The sequence below is a fragment of the Salmo salar genome, chromosome 12 (genome assembly GCF_965601325.2).
Source record: "Salmo salar chromosome 12, fSalSal1, whole genome shotgun sequence".
Taxonomy (NCBI): domain Eukaryota; kingdom Metazoa; phylum Chordata; class Actinopteri; order Salmoniformes; family Salmonidae; genus Salmo; species Salmo salar.
The window spans coordinates 58,233,798-58,250,684 of NC_138302.1; the positions used below are offsets into that span (position 1 = coordinate 58,233,798).

The 16,887-nt window shown below is 44.1% G+C and overlaps 1 protein-coding gene across 2 annotated transcripts in view; it reads left to right on the forward strand.

Annotated features, from left to right (window-relative positions):
* LOC106565327 (metabotropic glutamate receptor 2) overlaps positions 1–16,887 on the forward strand; it is a 71,775-nt gene that overhangs the window by 12,583 nt on the left and 42,305 nt on the right. For both annotated transcript variants that reach the window (XM_045691517.2, XM_014132301.3), the window contains one exon: positions 9,447–10,109. In XM_045691517.2, coding sequence (XP_045547473.1) covers positions 9,594–10,109 — 516 coding nt within the window. In that variant the 5' untranslated portion in view covers positions 9,447–9,593. The remainder of the gene's footprint in view (positions 1–9,446; positions 10,110–16,887) is intronic.

The window sequence follows — 16,887 nt, forward strand, 5'->3', positions numbered from 1 at the left end:
CCTGGTGGAGTGCTTGGAGTCTCGGGAGTAGCTGGCAGTGGGGCTGCCTGTCTCAAACCATGCCCATAAGATAGTGGGTGACGGAAAGGTAATGCTGCTTAGAGGGCAGTGAGTGGGGGGTATGGGATTGGGCTGAAGGTACAAAACCTTGCTAACACTTGTTGCTGCCTAAGGGCTGGGACATTCTCTGCAACATCACCATAGAGTGGTTTCAGTCTATTGTGATGGATAACTTTTGGGGTAGTTTGAGGTGATTTCAAAACCAGTACCCTGCATGTTACACCAGGCTGTCCATCTGTGTAGAATAGATGTAGGATTTTGGATGGGCTCTTCCAGCATAGGGATAGTTTGCAGTGCAGCTTGGCTGGATCGGTCATGAAAACCAGATCACCAACTTCATATGGTTTGAAAACAGTTCCCTTGTCGTATTGCTCCTTATGTTTTTTCCCCCCAAGCCAGCTGTAACTGGGAGTTGGCATCAGCAAAGGCCAAAAGTAGTCTGGATGTTACAGAGGAGGAGTACTGTGATGGGGACTTTGAGGAGATGTCAGACGGGCTGGGCGGCGTGACAACTCAGTGGCATTGGCATGTTTCTTCCTTCCCTGTGTTGGACCACGTAGTTGTAAACATTGAGTTCCAGTGCCCATTGTGCTCTCCGCCCTGTAGGGTCATTGTCCAGTGGGATCATCCTGAGCCACACGTGTGGTATGTGATCAGTTACGACCTTGAACGGATTGCCTCCCAGATAGTGTATGAAATATCAGATGGACCACACTATAGCGTAGAGTTCCTTGTCATATGTGGACCAGTTTTTCTCAGATTGTTTGAACATGTGACTAGCATAGGCGATCACTGATTCTCTGCCATTCTGCACTTGACTGAGAACAGCACCAACTGCCATCTTGGATGCATCACAGTGAATGAGGAAGGGCTCGGGAAAAGTCAGGGAATGACACGATAGGTGGCACAGAGGGTCTGTCTCAAGTATTTGAAAGCCTCATCTGCCTCCCTTGACTACACAAAAGGAACATCCTTGAGTGTGAGCTTGTGCAGTGGGGCTGTGATTTGGGCAAAGTTCCAAACCTCATGTAGTAAGTGCACAAACCCACAAATACCCTGACATCAGTGGGAAAGGATGGGAGAGGTACATTCTAGACACAACATGACCTAGAATGTTCACTTGGCTCTGAGCAAAGGTGCGTTTTGACGGCTTCAGTTTCAAACCTGCTGACCTGAATCTCTAGAAAACTTGTGTTCTTTACAGTTCCTGCTGAACACAATGACGTCATCCAGGTAAATGAGGCAGTGGTTCCAGTGACAACCACAGAAGACAAGTTCCATTAGGCGTTGTAACGCCGGCGGTGTGTTGGACAAGCCCATCGGCATGACTTTAAACTGGTAGAGCCCACTTCCTCTGCTATAGGCTGTCTTGTCGCTGTCTGTAGAAGCCATTGGAACCTGCCAGTAACCACTGGATAGGTCAACCGTACTGAACAGACGTGTTTCCGAGCGGCTCAAGAGTGTCATCACTCCAGTAGGTGTTGGTGGGAATAGCACACAACATGGACTTCATGCTGAACTGTCTCTTTGCCGATTGTCATGGAAATGCTAAGGGTGCTTAATGTGTCTAAATAGTCCCCTGTCATAGACTTAACAGTGACAACATTTTTAGTTAATGGTTTAATTCTCAGTGTGGAGATAGACATACGGAGTTCCTCACTGATGAGAGATGGCTGACACCGTGTCTAAAAAAACATGTGTCTCATGGGCTTCGAGTATTGTCTGTATGTAAGCAGTTGATGTGTTAGATTTACCCTGACTGAAAGCTGAAGGCAGAATTTGGGCCTTGTTTGAGGGATGAGCTGGCACTTGACCCACAGTACCAACTAGTACTCTTTTCCCTGGTCTTGAGTGTGTGAATTATCAAACGGATGCTCTCATTTTTGGGCCATCTCCTATTGTTGTTATTGTGGTCGTTGTGACTGTGTGTCCCTATCCCTGTCTGTAGATACATACTGATGGGTGTGGCCAGGGCTTGGAGGTCTGTTGTAGCCAGAGCTGCTGTAGCCCTGTTCATGACGTCCAACATTGTTACGTCTGTAGAGCGCTGTCTGTAGTCTTGGGAAGGTTTACCATAGCCATCATGCTGTCCACCATAGCTATCACGTTGCCCTTACGGTTGGTGTGAGTAACGTTGCTCTGTGTACCTAAGGCAGCTAGGTGAGCGTTTCCTCTGATGAGACGAGCTGTAGTCTGGAGTAGGTGAGCTACCGTCGACTGGGACGGCCTCTTGAATCCTGTTGTGTGTCATCCTGCCTCTGTTGTTGCATTGACAAAACCAGTTTCATCACCTGTTGTTCTTCACGTAGTCCTGAAAAATCACTTTGCAGTGCTTTGATGTCGGTTGTAAGGGCCTCTATTATTTTGATTAGCCGTTCATCACATGAAGCGGTGGGTGTGGTTTCACCATGTGAAGCCTGGCAGGAGGGGTTAGATGTGACAGGCATGTTAACCATTAGACTTGTGGAGCTAAAATTAATTTCATCCTGTACTCTCTGGCTAGCAATTACAAGTGTCTGTTCCAGAGTAGCAGCCCCATGTTCATGGCACTTAGCCTGAGCACCAGATACAATCCAGCTACAAAATGTCTAAAATGTTCCATTTGGATGGCAGCATCATTGTAGCCTGGAAAAGCTTGTGATTTCAGCTGCATAAACGTCTAATGTTTCTCATGGGAGTCTGGGCCTAGCATTAACTCTGAAAAAGAGCGAAGTATTTCTTTCCACCGAAAACATCACTCAACTTTCCAATAGTTTTCCAATATAAAATTGAGTTGCTTGTAGCAGAGAAATCCAGTTTGGTTGGAAGGATTGTGGCTAAATTATTGTCTGTTGTGTCAGCACAAGCTTCGACAGCTAATTCCCCCCCAAAAATCCTTAGAGTAAAACTCTCCTTGTCCTTTCCATCACCATGAAATGTTTGGAGCAGATCCACTTTATAATATATCACTTTGTTAACAGCAGCAAGGTCTCGCCTTTCCTCTTGCCTCTCCTATCCTCCTCCGAGTCTGACATTCTTGAATTATTGATATATCTTGAATCAGATATCACATTTAATTCCACTCACATTTTAGCTGTTTAGTCCGTTTGTTATTCCACTCACTTGTAATTGTATAGTCCTTTCGTAAGTCTGTTTGGTTGCTGTCACGCCCTGACCGTAGAGCCTTTTTGGTTAGGTCAGGGTGTGATTTGGGTGGGCATTCTAGATTATGTATATCTATGTTTTTTTTATTTCTATGTTGGCCTGATATGGTTCCCAATCAGAGGCAGCTGTCTTTCGTTGTCTCTGATTGGGGATCATATTTAGGCAGCCTTTTCCCACTGGGTTTTTGTGGGATCTTGTTTTTGTATAGCTGCTTTGAAGCCTGCAGAACTTTACGTTCATTTTGTTTGTATTTTGTTGTTTTGACGGTGTTCATTTAATAAAGGAAAGAATGTTCGCCTACCATGCTGCACCTTGGTCTCATCCTTCAGACGGACGTAACAGAAGATCCCACCAAAAACGGTCCAAGCAGCGTGGCCAGGAGGAGTGGACATGGGAGGACATCCTGGACGGCAAAGGATCCTGGACGTGGGAGGAGATCCAGGCCGGATGGGATCGCCTCCCATGGGAACAGGTGGAAGCAGCGAGGGAGGAACGGCGACAAGATCGGGAGTCACGGCAACGACAGAAGCCCAAGAGGCAGCTCCCCCAAAAATGGGGGGGGGGGGGGGGGGCACACGGGGTGATTGGCGGAGACAGGGTTTAGACCTGAGCCAACTCCCCGTGCTTACCGTGGGGAGCGTGTGACCAGTCAGGCACCGGGTTATGCGGTGATGCGCACTGTATCTCCAGTGCGCATTCATAGCCCGGTGCGCTCTGTGCCTGCACCCCGCATTTGCCGTGCTAGAGTGGGCATTCAGCCAGGACGGATTGCGCTGGCTCAGCGCTCCTGGTCTTCGGTGCATCTCTTCGGCCCAGGATATCCTGCGCCAGCTCTACGCACGGTATCCCCAGTTTGCCAGCACAACCCAATGCGGCCTGTGCCAGCTCCCCGCACTTGCCGTGCGACAGGGGGTATTCAGCCAGGATGCATTGTGCCAGCTCTACGCTCCAGACCTCCAGTCCACCTCCACGGCCCAGGGTATCCCGCGCCGGCTCTATGCACTATGCCTCCAGTGTGCCTTCACAACCCAGTGCGTCCTGTGCCAGCTCTCCACACTTACCAAGCTAAACGTGGGTATCCAACCAGGATGTGTTGTGCCTGCTCCACGCACCCAGCCTCCAGTGACGATCCATGGCCCGGAGCCGCCAGTGACGATCCATGGCACGAAGCCTCCAGCGATGATCCATGGCCCGGAGCCTGTAGCGATGATCCATGGCACGGAGCCTGCAGCGTGGGTCCCCGGTCTGGAGCCTGCAGCGAGGGTCCCCGGGCCAGAGCCTCCAGCGACGGTCCCCGGTCCGGAGCCTCCAGCGGCGGTCGGCAGTTCGGAGCCTCCAGCGGCGGTCGGCAGTTCGGAGCCTCCGGCGATGATCTACGGTCCGGTCCCTCCGGCGACGATCCACGGTCCGGGTCCTCCGGCGACAATCCACAGTCCGGGTCCTCCGGCGACGATCCACGGTCCGGAGCTTTCGGCAACGACCCCCGAAAGGGAGTCGCCACCGAGGATGGTGGATCCGCGAGCAGAGCGGTGTCTACGTCCCGCACCGGAGCCGCCACCGAGGCTAGATGCCCACTTGGACCTTCCCCTATTGAGTCAGGTTTTGCGGCCAGAGTCCGCACCTTTGGGGGGGGTACTGTCCCTAGCCCTGACCGTAGAGATCCTTTTTATTTCTCTATTTGGTTAGGTCAGGGTGTGATTGGGGTGGGTATTCTAGATTATGTATATCTATTTTTTTATTTCTATGTTGGCCTGATATGGTTCCCAATCAGAACCAGCTGTCTTTCGTTGTCTCTGATTGGGGATCATATTTAGGCAGGCTTTTCCCACTGGGTTTTTGTGGGATCTTGTTTTTGTATAGCTGCTTTGAAGCCTGCAGAACTTTACGTTTGTTTCTTTTGTATTTTGTTGTTTTGATGGTGTTCATTTAATAAAGGAAAAAATGTTTGCCTACCATACCTCATCCTTCAGATGGACGTAACAGTTGCATAGTTTGAATTTATTTGTATTTTTACAGGGACAGTGCACATTAATCAACGTTTTAGTAAAAGTTACTGGTTTTAGCCAGCCGGCTAATTTTCAACCGCAGTTCTGGGTCTTGAATAGTAAGCTTCACAGCAGAGGCTCATTCATTCACAGTTTGCATGCTAGCTAGTTCAGTGCTGTGGTCGGTAGCGCCGTCATGCAAAACAGCATATAAAGTCTGTAATTCCTAACAGACACTGAAAAGTTCTGTTCCCCAGCCTCTGTCACCTATTACGTAAGGTGTGGATATGAAGATGAGCCTAATAGCTTCTCACTTAGATGATTAATATTTAATATCCAACTGCTAGCTTTACATAGAACAAGTAATACATCAAAGGCTAGTTCAAAAGACCACCTGAGAACATGCATGAACCCCAATAATCTTTTCCCAGGTCAAGTATTCCATAGTGATTACGCCCTCTCATGGCGAGGAGACATTAACAGTACATCACTTTCTACACTAGTATGAAACATGTGCTGCCCTTTTTTTCATGTTTTATGTGGAAGCCTTTCCCACTGCTATTGCTACAAATACAGTCAATAAACTTGCCAAGGTGTAAAATGCTAACTTTAGGAATGTGATATCTATCAACAAGTGACACGTGACATGCACACAGATGATAGATTGGACTGCCCAGAATTTGACTTTCTATCATGTTTCGATGAAGAGCACAAACACATGGAAAGGTTAACATACTCAGGGAGCATTATAATTGACAGATTACAAGTTGTGCATCCAAAATGGCACCATATTCCCTACCTAGTCCACTTATTTTGCCACGAGCCATATGGGTCCTGTTCAAAAGTAGTGCACTATAGGGAATATGGTTCCATTTAGGATGCAGACAAGACTATCAGGCTAACAGGAACCACATGAACAAGTGGTCCTTTAACTGAAGCATTGTTATTTATTATTTTTTTAAATTCTGCTCAAAATGGTAGAAAGAGGAAGGGTGGGAGAGAAACTCAGAGGTAGAGTCTGTGTGGCTGTGGGAGAGAGAGAAAGACAGAGAAAAAGAGATTAGGAAAAAATGGGAGAATATAGGTATTTAAATGTCTAGAGGGCAGTAGATGGGTGCTGGGAAATCCAGGCAGAGGAGTGAAACGTGACCAGTCACCTTGATTCGGTCTTATGTAGCAACATTTGAAATTGTGTTTTTTACATTGGATAAAAGTAGAGAATCAGAGCTACAAATTGTATATCATACACTGCAGTTGAGGAACAATTGGAAAGTAATTCTGCTTTGAAAGTTGATGAACTTGTAACCTCACTTTTGAGAAAATGGCCCTTGAATGTTTTGGTACACCTACTGGAGAGATCTTCTTTGCCTACACCTATTCAGCAGCGTTTACACCCTCTTAAGCCTTAGCCCCACCCATCTCTTTAAGGATTCACATGTGAGGCCATGTGCTAAACAGAATGAGTAAGATTGTTTACTACACTATCAAAGATTTCAAAACTAAAAATTGTGAAAGTACTAGCCTACAATAAGGAAAAACTCCAGGTTAAAATACACTTTATCTAGCCCTTGGCCTATATCCTAATCTGACTTTGGTGCAGGTCATGTTGTTCTTCACATTACCATCTCTGGTAAACACACAAATAAAATCAACATTTATTTGTCACAGTGAAATGGTTACTTCTATATTTGCATAGTAGCAATAGAAAAAATAGAAAGTGTCAGGATAAAAATATTGTATAAATATTTTATAATTATTAGATGATGCTTACCAAGACACTAGGGGTGTGCCGAGTAGTCGGACAAAACAAGTATAATAACGGATATGGGCAATTTTCTGGATACAATTATGATCTGAGGATTTTTTCGGGTGCCAGCAAGCATGTTTCTCATGTGTTAGTCAGAGAGTTTCTGAACCATACTGTACTGTCTTTGAGTCACTCTTTTGCGTGGTCTAAATAACTCAACTGGCTTGATACTTGATACTGCTGCTGTTGATACTGCTGCTCTGATTGGATAGAGTGAAGATCTATTTCTCCTCATAATTTCAGGATCACTTTTCTTTGCATGTTTTCGGTCTGATCGTTTAGATTGTTGCTGCCTGCTACTATGATAGATCACATTGTGAGGACATTTGCTATCAAGCTATCAATGTGCATAATATCTAACAAGTTGGGCAAGGGTAGGGCAAAAAGCTAAAATGCTAATGCACATTCTGACTGATTGACAGCGAACTTGGCTGCCTGCAACAAAATGAGGACAGACAGACACACAGACACACATACGCACTGACGCCTCCGCGCGCTGCTCCTAATCGGCATCTTTTTTTGCAGTGAGAACGTGCAGGGAGGTAAATTACCAACAACTATTTAGGCATATTAAAACACTTCAGTTTTTTCCGATCACGTGTATCATCCTATCAAACTGTCACGTGTCAATTTACAGATACGATTACGAATATGAGTATGGCCATATCAGCACACCCCTACCAGACACACTTGTCTAAATTGATGGGACGTGAAAGAAATGTGATAACCACCCCCCAGCCACATTTAGCTAAGTGGATGGGTCACTATTGTGTAGACACATACACATGTTCATGAAATACAATATATGGCCGTAATCACCCACAGACACACCTGGCTAACTTGATGGGTCATGTAATCATCTGGCAAAGTGGAGTCTTTTCTTAAGACGTGTAGCTAGAACCATAATCCCAACCCATACTACTAGCAATACAAAACTGATTGTCATAGCTAGCCAACATGCATGAAATGCTCTATTATGAATCTACAGGTAGTTAAAGCTAACAAACTAGGTTCAATGTTAGCTAGCTAGCTAACAGTACACTTTAACTTGCAATGAAAATTACTTTCTGACAAAATTAGGAACTTATAATTACCCGTGTACATGGATGAATGCTTTACGGCAGACTGGAACCTCTTTAACTCCGTTTTGTTTGTACAGCTTGTTTGGCCTGCGTTGTGTCAAGTCACTCCGGTTCACACTGACTGTGTGCAGAAAGTAGTCCATCAAAACTTTTTCCCACTAATCTTTGTCGATAGTGCCTGCTAAACTCAGGGCAGCAATGATGTTGAGAGGAGTCGCAACACTTTTGCAGTTCTCCATGGCTAACATTATATCTTTAAAAAAAGTAGTGGTAGCAAGGATTATCTACACATACTGCGGAGCTCACGTTATAGACAGAAGCATGCTAAATGGCAGACCAATCGGAACTCATCTCTCGGCACGTTCAGCCCATCCATTATCTCAGCCAATCATGGCTAGCGGGAAGGTTCCTGTCTTTTTTCGTGGGTAAACCAACTAAGCTCGTAATTTAACAATTTTATTTGTATTTACAGATGGCATCCTCATTTTTTATTAAGGCAGATGAAAGTTTGCATGTTTCAGAAGGCATTTCTGCCAAAAAACACATTTTGATAAATAAATTACATTCAAATTCCTCTTCTGTGAAGTAGTGATGAGCGACATACGCCTAGCTTCCTGAAACGGGTAACAAATACACACACACACACACACACACACACAGACACACACACACAGTGGCTTGCTGAGGATGGGCAACATACTCACTCATCTGTTGAGATGGCTGACAGTCTGGTTATGTGGCACAAGATAAGTTGTTGGGGTGAAGTGCATCTTGAGGAATGTGCCGAGAGTCACAACCACCTGCAGCCAGTCTTTAAGATAGAGTGCTCTTATAGAAGCGCTATAAATCAACATGTAGAGGTTGTTCAAAGATGGATGGGAAAAAGGAAGTAATCTATTCCCTTTACACCTTAAAGGGATACTTTGGGATTTTGGCAACGAGGCCATGAAGTTAGAGGTAGTTTCAAAAGCCAATGCTAACTAGCGTTAGCGCAATGTCTGGAAGTCTATGATACCCATAGACGTCCAGCCATAGCGTAAGCGCAACTAACTCTAACTTCTGACTCTGGGGAAGTAGATAAAGAGCCTTGTTGACAAAATTGTGAAGTTTCCCTTTAAACTGGACTGGAAGTAGTGAGGAAAGTCTGGATTTTCACACCTTCCTACCATGAGTAGGAGCAAATAGCGTCTGTGAACATCAATTTGTATTGTTTGGAATAAATTCCAAGCTTTTATTTTGGAGGGGGCAAAAATGCTCTTTGAATTACAAATTTGTATCAGTCACTTTTTTAACTGAAGTACCATAACATTACTGGAATTGTAACATGAACAATGATATATTATTAATTTTCCTCTTTTCCACTTGCAGTGACTAACCAAGATATCATGTGTCAAGAGTGGGCTCTAGAGTGATCCACCTCGCCCATCCTCAGCCCCTGTAAGACCCTTCTGTGTCCCACTTCTACACCCACCTACCCACGACCCACTACACTGACCCCAGCTACCCGACCTGACCATGCCCACCACCGGCCTCCTCTGCCCTGGGCTCTGGGCCAAGGCTGCCCCTTGGTGGTCCCTTCATCTGCTCCTCTTTGACCTGCTTATCTCTGAGGCCCTGGCCAGCCCTAACAACAGATTCCCCCCTTCCACCAAGAGGGAGATCACCATCGACGGTGACCTGGTGATCGGCGGACTGTTCCCGGTGCACGAGAAGGGTGAGGGGGTGGAGGACTGTGGGAAGATCAACGAGCAGAGAGGGATCCAGAGACTGGAGGCGATGCTTTTAGCGCTGGATGAGATCAACGCAGACGAGAGGCTGCTGCCGGGCCTCAGGCTGGGAGCCCACATCCTGGACACCTGCTCTAAGGACACCTACGCTCTGGAGCAGAGCCTGGAGTTTGTACGAGCCTCCCTCACTAAGGTGCACGAGCCGGGGTTCATCTGTCCAGACGGATCCAACCCCATCCAGGATGATGTCCCTCTGGCCATTTCTGGAGTCATCGGGGGCTCCTACAGTGACGTTTCCATCCAGGTACGTTTCTCATAGAAATCCATTCATTAACTGGTTATGACTGTGTCCAGGTATTTCTATACAGTCTATGGTCCATACAGGTACCTTTGCACCTCGTCATCTCACACCCCACCCATAGGAGTCTAAGCCCCCACCCCTCCATGTGTAATAAAAATAAAATACTATGAATGAATCCTCATACAATGTGATATTTGATTATGTCTAATATATTACACATGACAAACAGTTGAGAGTAAGGTAGGCTACCATTACCCACCAGCAAATAGGACAACTTAGTTTTGGTCAGTTTCTTTCACTCATCGCAGGTTCCAAAACGAGCCTTGGTGGATGCAGCTATGCAGTCTTTCTTGCTATTTGCCACACAGTATTATTCACTTTGCACATTAGGTATCAGGTGTTGAATTTGTATTTTTTCTGCGCCTATGCTTGCATATACCTGCTGGTAGATAGATGTGAGACGTGCTGGTAGAGACGTGCTGTTAACGTGATATCAGTATTCAGGTTTAACGAGCGGCAGAAAGAGATAGAGCTAAGATGGAGGGAGATGAAATTCAGTTCTCGGCTTTAGCTGACGATTCAAATCTCTCTGTAACTAATTGGTCCCAGCTGAGATGATGTCCTATTCCTGTTTCATGGGTTAGTACTCCAAATACTGTGTTTGTGTGTGTTTGTGTGTACATGTGTGTACATGTGTGTGTATTTGTTTATGAGTGGGTTGCTATGTCTGTAAGTGTCTACACTATGTCTTTAAGATGGCGTCATGTTGGATAGGAAGTGTAATATACAGGGGGGAAAAACACTTTAAAAAAAGAGAAGACAACAGTTACCGGAAATGGGTTGCATCCCATCCCCACCTACCTCCACTTGCCTCTAGTTCCAGTTCTGTACATTTCGTTTGGCTTTGGTCGGGCTGGAATAATTATCCGCCTGGGAGGCTTGCAGTAGCTGCCCACATTAGCTGTTTGAAGCTCTGCTCCTCTATGACGTTTGTTCACAGAGACCTCTTTCACTTTGTCAGTGCGATAACTTCTGTACGCCACACGGAGAACTCTGTCTTTTCTTGAAACCTATGAAGAGAGGCCCCTACGTCCAATACATAGCTACTTAATTAACATGTTCTCCACTCCCAGGGCTAACTGTAATTACCCATGATGCACTAGGCGTAAAGGAGAGGAGGCCTGTGTGAATAATTTAATAATTCAGAGACAGGACATTACACTGGGAGGGATGTTGTTAGGTAAGGATCATGTGAACGATGGACCTGATAGTGTGTGTGTGTGTGTGTGTGTGTGTGTGTGTGTGTGTGTGTGTGTGTGTGTGTGTGTGTGTGTGTGTGTGTGTGTGTGTGTGTGTGTGTGTGTGTGTGTGTGTGTGTGTGTGTGTGTGTGTGTGTGTGTGTGTGTGTGTGTGTGTGTGTGTGTGTGTGTGTGTGTGTGTGTGTGTTGCTGATGATGAAGTGATCACACAGACAGAACATGTCATCATGGAGTGTTACAGCATGTCTGCTTCAGAATCCATTAGTACCATGCTAGTCAAGACATGTAAGGATGTGAATAAGATCAGAATATGATCACACATCATATGACCTGTGACTTTACTATGCCTTTGTTAAGTGCCAATCATTGGTGAAATATAGTTTGCATCTCAAATGGTACCCTTTTCCCAATGTAGTGCACTACCTTTGACCAGGGGCCATAGGGGACACAGACATAGTTCACATTGATGCATCAATCTGGAATGATTTATCAAGTGCAGTATTCACTTTTGCCATGCTTCCTAGCAAGTGAGTTAAAGCGTTCAAAATGATGAAGGAACAGAACACACATGTTATAGCAACTCGGTGTTATGACAAATCACTTGATTAGATGGCTCTCTCTGTCAGATGTGAGGCACAGTAGCTTGTGGATGCTTGATGATTAAGCTTCTGCTCATTAAGTCATGAAGTTAAATTGTATTGTACAGTTTATGCTTGACGAAGACTGAGGATATTGAGTCAATCAATAGTTGATCAATGAGATTGTAACTAGGACAATTCAACTATATGGTCTATAGAGGTGGGATCTAACAGAGAGAGTTCTGTTCCCTTCTTAAAGAATCCAGAAAAGGATAATTTATAATGTCATCCCTCCATAAATAATACAAACAGCGTAAAATTACTGTTCCTTTGGATCATTCAGTAAGCATGTTTCCAGTGGATCTGCATCTTTTTTTCCGATTCTGCATTCTGTGTTGAAGTCGATTGAACTTTTAAGGTCTAATTAATACTTTTGTTCAGAGCTTGCATAAAATACATTTCTGGGGAAGGTCTATACAGATATTCTATATTAATTTGACCAGTTTCTCACAGCACAAAAAGTATTTTGCAGCAACAGGAAATGTGCATTTTTATGTGGGTTATAATTAATGTACATTTTTGTAGAGGTTGATACATTTTTTGTTAAGATAATTCAACTCTGGCATTTTAAAGTGGAAATTACAAACTTTAGAAGGCTTTTTAAACCTCAAATACACTACAATTTGCATGTCCTGCCACATAGTGATCAAATGAAAATAGTACACCTGTAGATCTTTGTCTGGTAGAAAAACACCAGACAACACAGCAGGGATTGTATTATACACTTCAGTTGAGTCAGTTGAGACCGCAGCAAACACAAGGCCTCCCTACTGAGAGAGTAGAGCTTTATGGATCTGTGTGGCCATCTGTGGCCCCTTTTGTGGTCAATGACAGTCAGTGACAGGAAAGCTGAAAGGGACTGGATACTTCACCGTGATTGGGAAAAAGAGCCAGGCAGGGATAATGTTTGGATAATGTTTATTTGTCACATGCTTCGTAAATAACAGGTGTAGACTAAGAGCAAAATGCTTACTTACGGGCCTTTCCCAACAATGCAGAGATAAAGAAAATAGAGAAATAATAGAAAAGTAATAACATGTCAAAGTAATAATAAATACACAATGAGTAACAATAACTTGGCTATATACATGGGGTACCAGTACCGAGTTGAAGTGCAGGGGTATGAATAATTGAGGTAGATACATATAAATGGGAATAGAGTGACTAGTCAACAGAATAATAAAATAAAGTAGCAGCAGCGTATGTGATGAGTCAAAAAAGTTAGCGCAAAAACGGTGTCACGTCCTGAGCAGTATAAGGGGTTATTGTTTATTGTAGTTTGGTCAGGACGTGGCAGGGGGTATTTGTTTTATGTGGTTCGGGGTTTAATGGTATATGTATTTATGTAAGAGGGGTGTTTGATTTATGTGTTCCGGGGTTTTTGGGTAATGTTCTTGTTTTTTTATTTCTATGGTTTTCTATGTTGTGTATTTCTTTGTGTTGGCCTGGTATGGCTCTCAATTAGGAACAGCTGTACATCGTTGTTGCTGATTGAGAGTCATACTTAGGTAGCCCTGTTTCACCTGTCCATTTACATTTACATGTCCCTTTGTGGGAAGTTGTTTGTGCATTGCTGTGTGTAGCCTGCATTTACTGTGCGTTTTGTTTTGTTTGTGTTCTTATTAAAAGTTAAAATGAGCACTCAACCTGCTGCGCGTTGGTCCATTTCATACGACGATCGTTACAAACGGTCAATGCAGATAGTTAAATAGTTAACCAAATAGCAACCCGCACTAAGTATTTAGCAATCTTATGGCTTGGGGGTAGAAGCTGTTCAAGGTCCTGTTGGTTCCAATTAGAATACATGATAACAGTACTGTCATAATGCCATAGTGGTTCAAGGTTCTGTTGGCAGTGACCTATAGTTCCAGGTCCCCTTCATTGACTCACTCCTTTGTGAGTAGTGAGGACTGAGGAGCCTGTGGTGAGGTTTGTCCGAAGGAGGGCGGCTGCTTACGCACTCAGTCCCACTGTGTCTCAGAGGCAGAGTTGTGTGTGTGTTTATGCTGACGTACTCTGTCCCACTGTGCTTCAGACTCAAAAGCAGAGTTTACTGTATTAGAGGAAGGGCACCACCAGGACCAGTGGAATGACGCCACTGGAGAGCTATGGCCTTAGAGATACAATATAACACTCATATGGAAATCTATTCAATTCTGTGATGCTGACTGCATCCTTCAGAGGAGCTGCTTTGCTTTTCCCATCTGTGGGGTGCAACAGGGCCACAGAGAATCTTGGCACGGACCTCTCCACCTGACTGCGGTGGGGGAAAGACGCAGCGACACTGCCCCAGCCTAGATGCCCGTCATTGGGGCCAAGGGCTGCCTGTGAGGGGGTTGTGTGATGTGCTGGCCATCTGGTGGTGCATGTATGCATGGGCGTCAGAACCAGTTATTCACAGCCTCCGCATGGTGCCATTTGGGACACATCCATAGGCTATAACAGGAATCTCAGACAGAGAGCACATGGGACGGCATCCTCCCCGTTTAGATTAGCTGTTTTTTCTCTCATTGATGTGAAAACGCTTTATCGCCATCTGGGATGAGGCTGGGGGCGAAGCATCACTGATGACTAAATTACACTTAGTTCAGGTGCCAAATGATAGGTAGCTGACAAGTTTCATTGCATACTGGAAATTATGCTCTTTAGGCTTTATGAATTGTGCTGTTGCTAACCAACCACCACAAGTAGAAACTGAATCCGTGTGGAATTTACTTATGCATGGTGCAAATGATAAGGATATACCCTATACATTTCATAGTGTATCAAAAATGATGCTCTTTATATTAGCTATGCTGCTACTGTTTACCCACCACAACTAGAAATAGAATATGTACGCGTGATGCTTGTGGTCAGACTTGTATTTCTACATGTTCATCACACTCTTTCTACCTGACAGACATGTCTCCTAAGATGGTGTGTTTGTTTACCAGTCTTTGTGTGAACTCACAAAACAACACCTCACTCCATGTGAATATTCTAGAAAGTCTCTCTATTTGTCACCTTAAATAAACCTCATATATACCAGCCCCATATCTGCATGGTGTCCTGTAGATCAAAATAGGAAAATATTGCATATGAACATTCAATGTCTTAGAGCAGGTGTTAAATATCAATCCATAAATTCAGCAAATTAGAAAAAGACTCGGCACACCCAATCACATTACTAAAATCTATTTTAGAACTCTCATAACTTGAGGCAATATGAGTTGTTTGAGGAAGGAGGTCCACTGTGATTTGGGGTGTTGTTATCTCAAGGTGGATAATAGTAATTATGAGGTAGATGTTGGAGTGTAGGGGCTCGAATCACTCCGTAGTGCTGAAGTTCTGTGTTGTAGCCTGATATACATTTAAATACAATGTTCCTGCGTTTGCAGAGAATGCATTCACGGTAAACGCTGCATATGTCAGCTAAATCTGAAATTACCTTTCAATTTCAATCGCACTACAGCGCTGATCTTCAGCTCTATACGGATTGAATCGAGCCCTAGGTTTAGAGTGTGCTATAGTATTGTACAAGTGTTGATTATGTGTCAGAGTAGCTAGGAAGGTGGACGAATCTCTCACTGTGTGTGTTTGTGTTTCAAACTGAGCTGAGCATCACACAGAGATTGCAATGCAGGGTAAAAAATACTTCTCCTTTGGTGTGAACTTCAAACGGGTCTTGTTTATCATGTGCGGTATCATTGCCATCTCCCTCCCTCCCTCCCTCCTCCATGAACCTGTGATTTTAAAACTGTACATTTTTGCAAACTGCGGTGAGGCACGCTAATTAGTGCGGCAGAATGTCGTATAGAAGTGAGGGGAAACAGTGGAGGTTGAAAGGAGTGGGATTCAAGAAGCCCATGCGTACCACACAGAGATAGGCGTTGTTAATGCCAGACAATCTATATCCACGTGCGCTCACACAAACTCGCACGCACGCATGCACACACACACACCTTTTATTCCTCCCATTTCCCAGAGAACTGTTGTTTTCTTTCTTTCCTTCTCTCTCACAAGGTGACATTAAATAAATGTTCATATTTTCTGTTCAGAACCTCTGGGTGTTCCACACTGCATTTTGAATGTAATTATATGCATAAATATGCATGACAAGCTTATATCCTCTGGTATCAACTATGATGAAATAAAAAAATACCTGGAATCATTTCAGACGTTATTACAAATGCAATGCGGGAGACTGGGGAGAAAATAGCATTACACAGGCTCTGCAAACAAATGATGCAGAACAATGTGTTTGTGTGTTTGCCACTCTTAGATTTAGTCTAGTCTTAGTTATTTTAACTAATATATCACAAAGTTTTTGTCACATTTTTAAATAATGTTTTAGTCTAGTTATTGTCAAAATGACAAAGATAGTGGGTCATTTTAGTCAACTAAATGCCCTTTTAGTTTAGTCTCATTTTAGTCACATCACCTTTTTCTTGCCTCATTAATCTATAGTGAACATAAATCACTGACTTCCATGTGCACAAACATACATAGCCTTGTCTTACCAGCATATGTTTCGGCATAACATCCTATCGCATGATTCTCTTCCCAACAGCCAAATTGGCAGAAGAACACATTATTCTGCAGCTGATAAAAATCACACCCCTTGACAATGCTCCAGATTAACTTTTTCAGTTGGTGGCACCAGCTCATGATTTGGTTGCAACAATTTCTTTCTGCGGTGCCACACAATATAATATATTTTTTTATCACCTTATAAAGTCGTCCACGGTGCCTGACACTGTGTAATAGACTACTGAGATGGTAAGCTATTCAATAAATAAGTTGTTTCATCTGTCCTTGCAGGAATGCATGATTCAAGATATTTTGATGTACAACCTAATCCAGTGATTGCCATGGATTGTAGGTTGACAATAGGGTATTATTAGG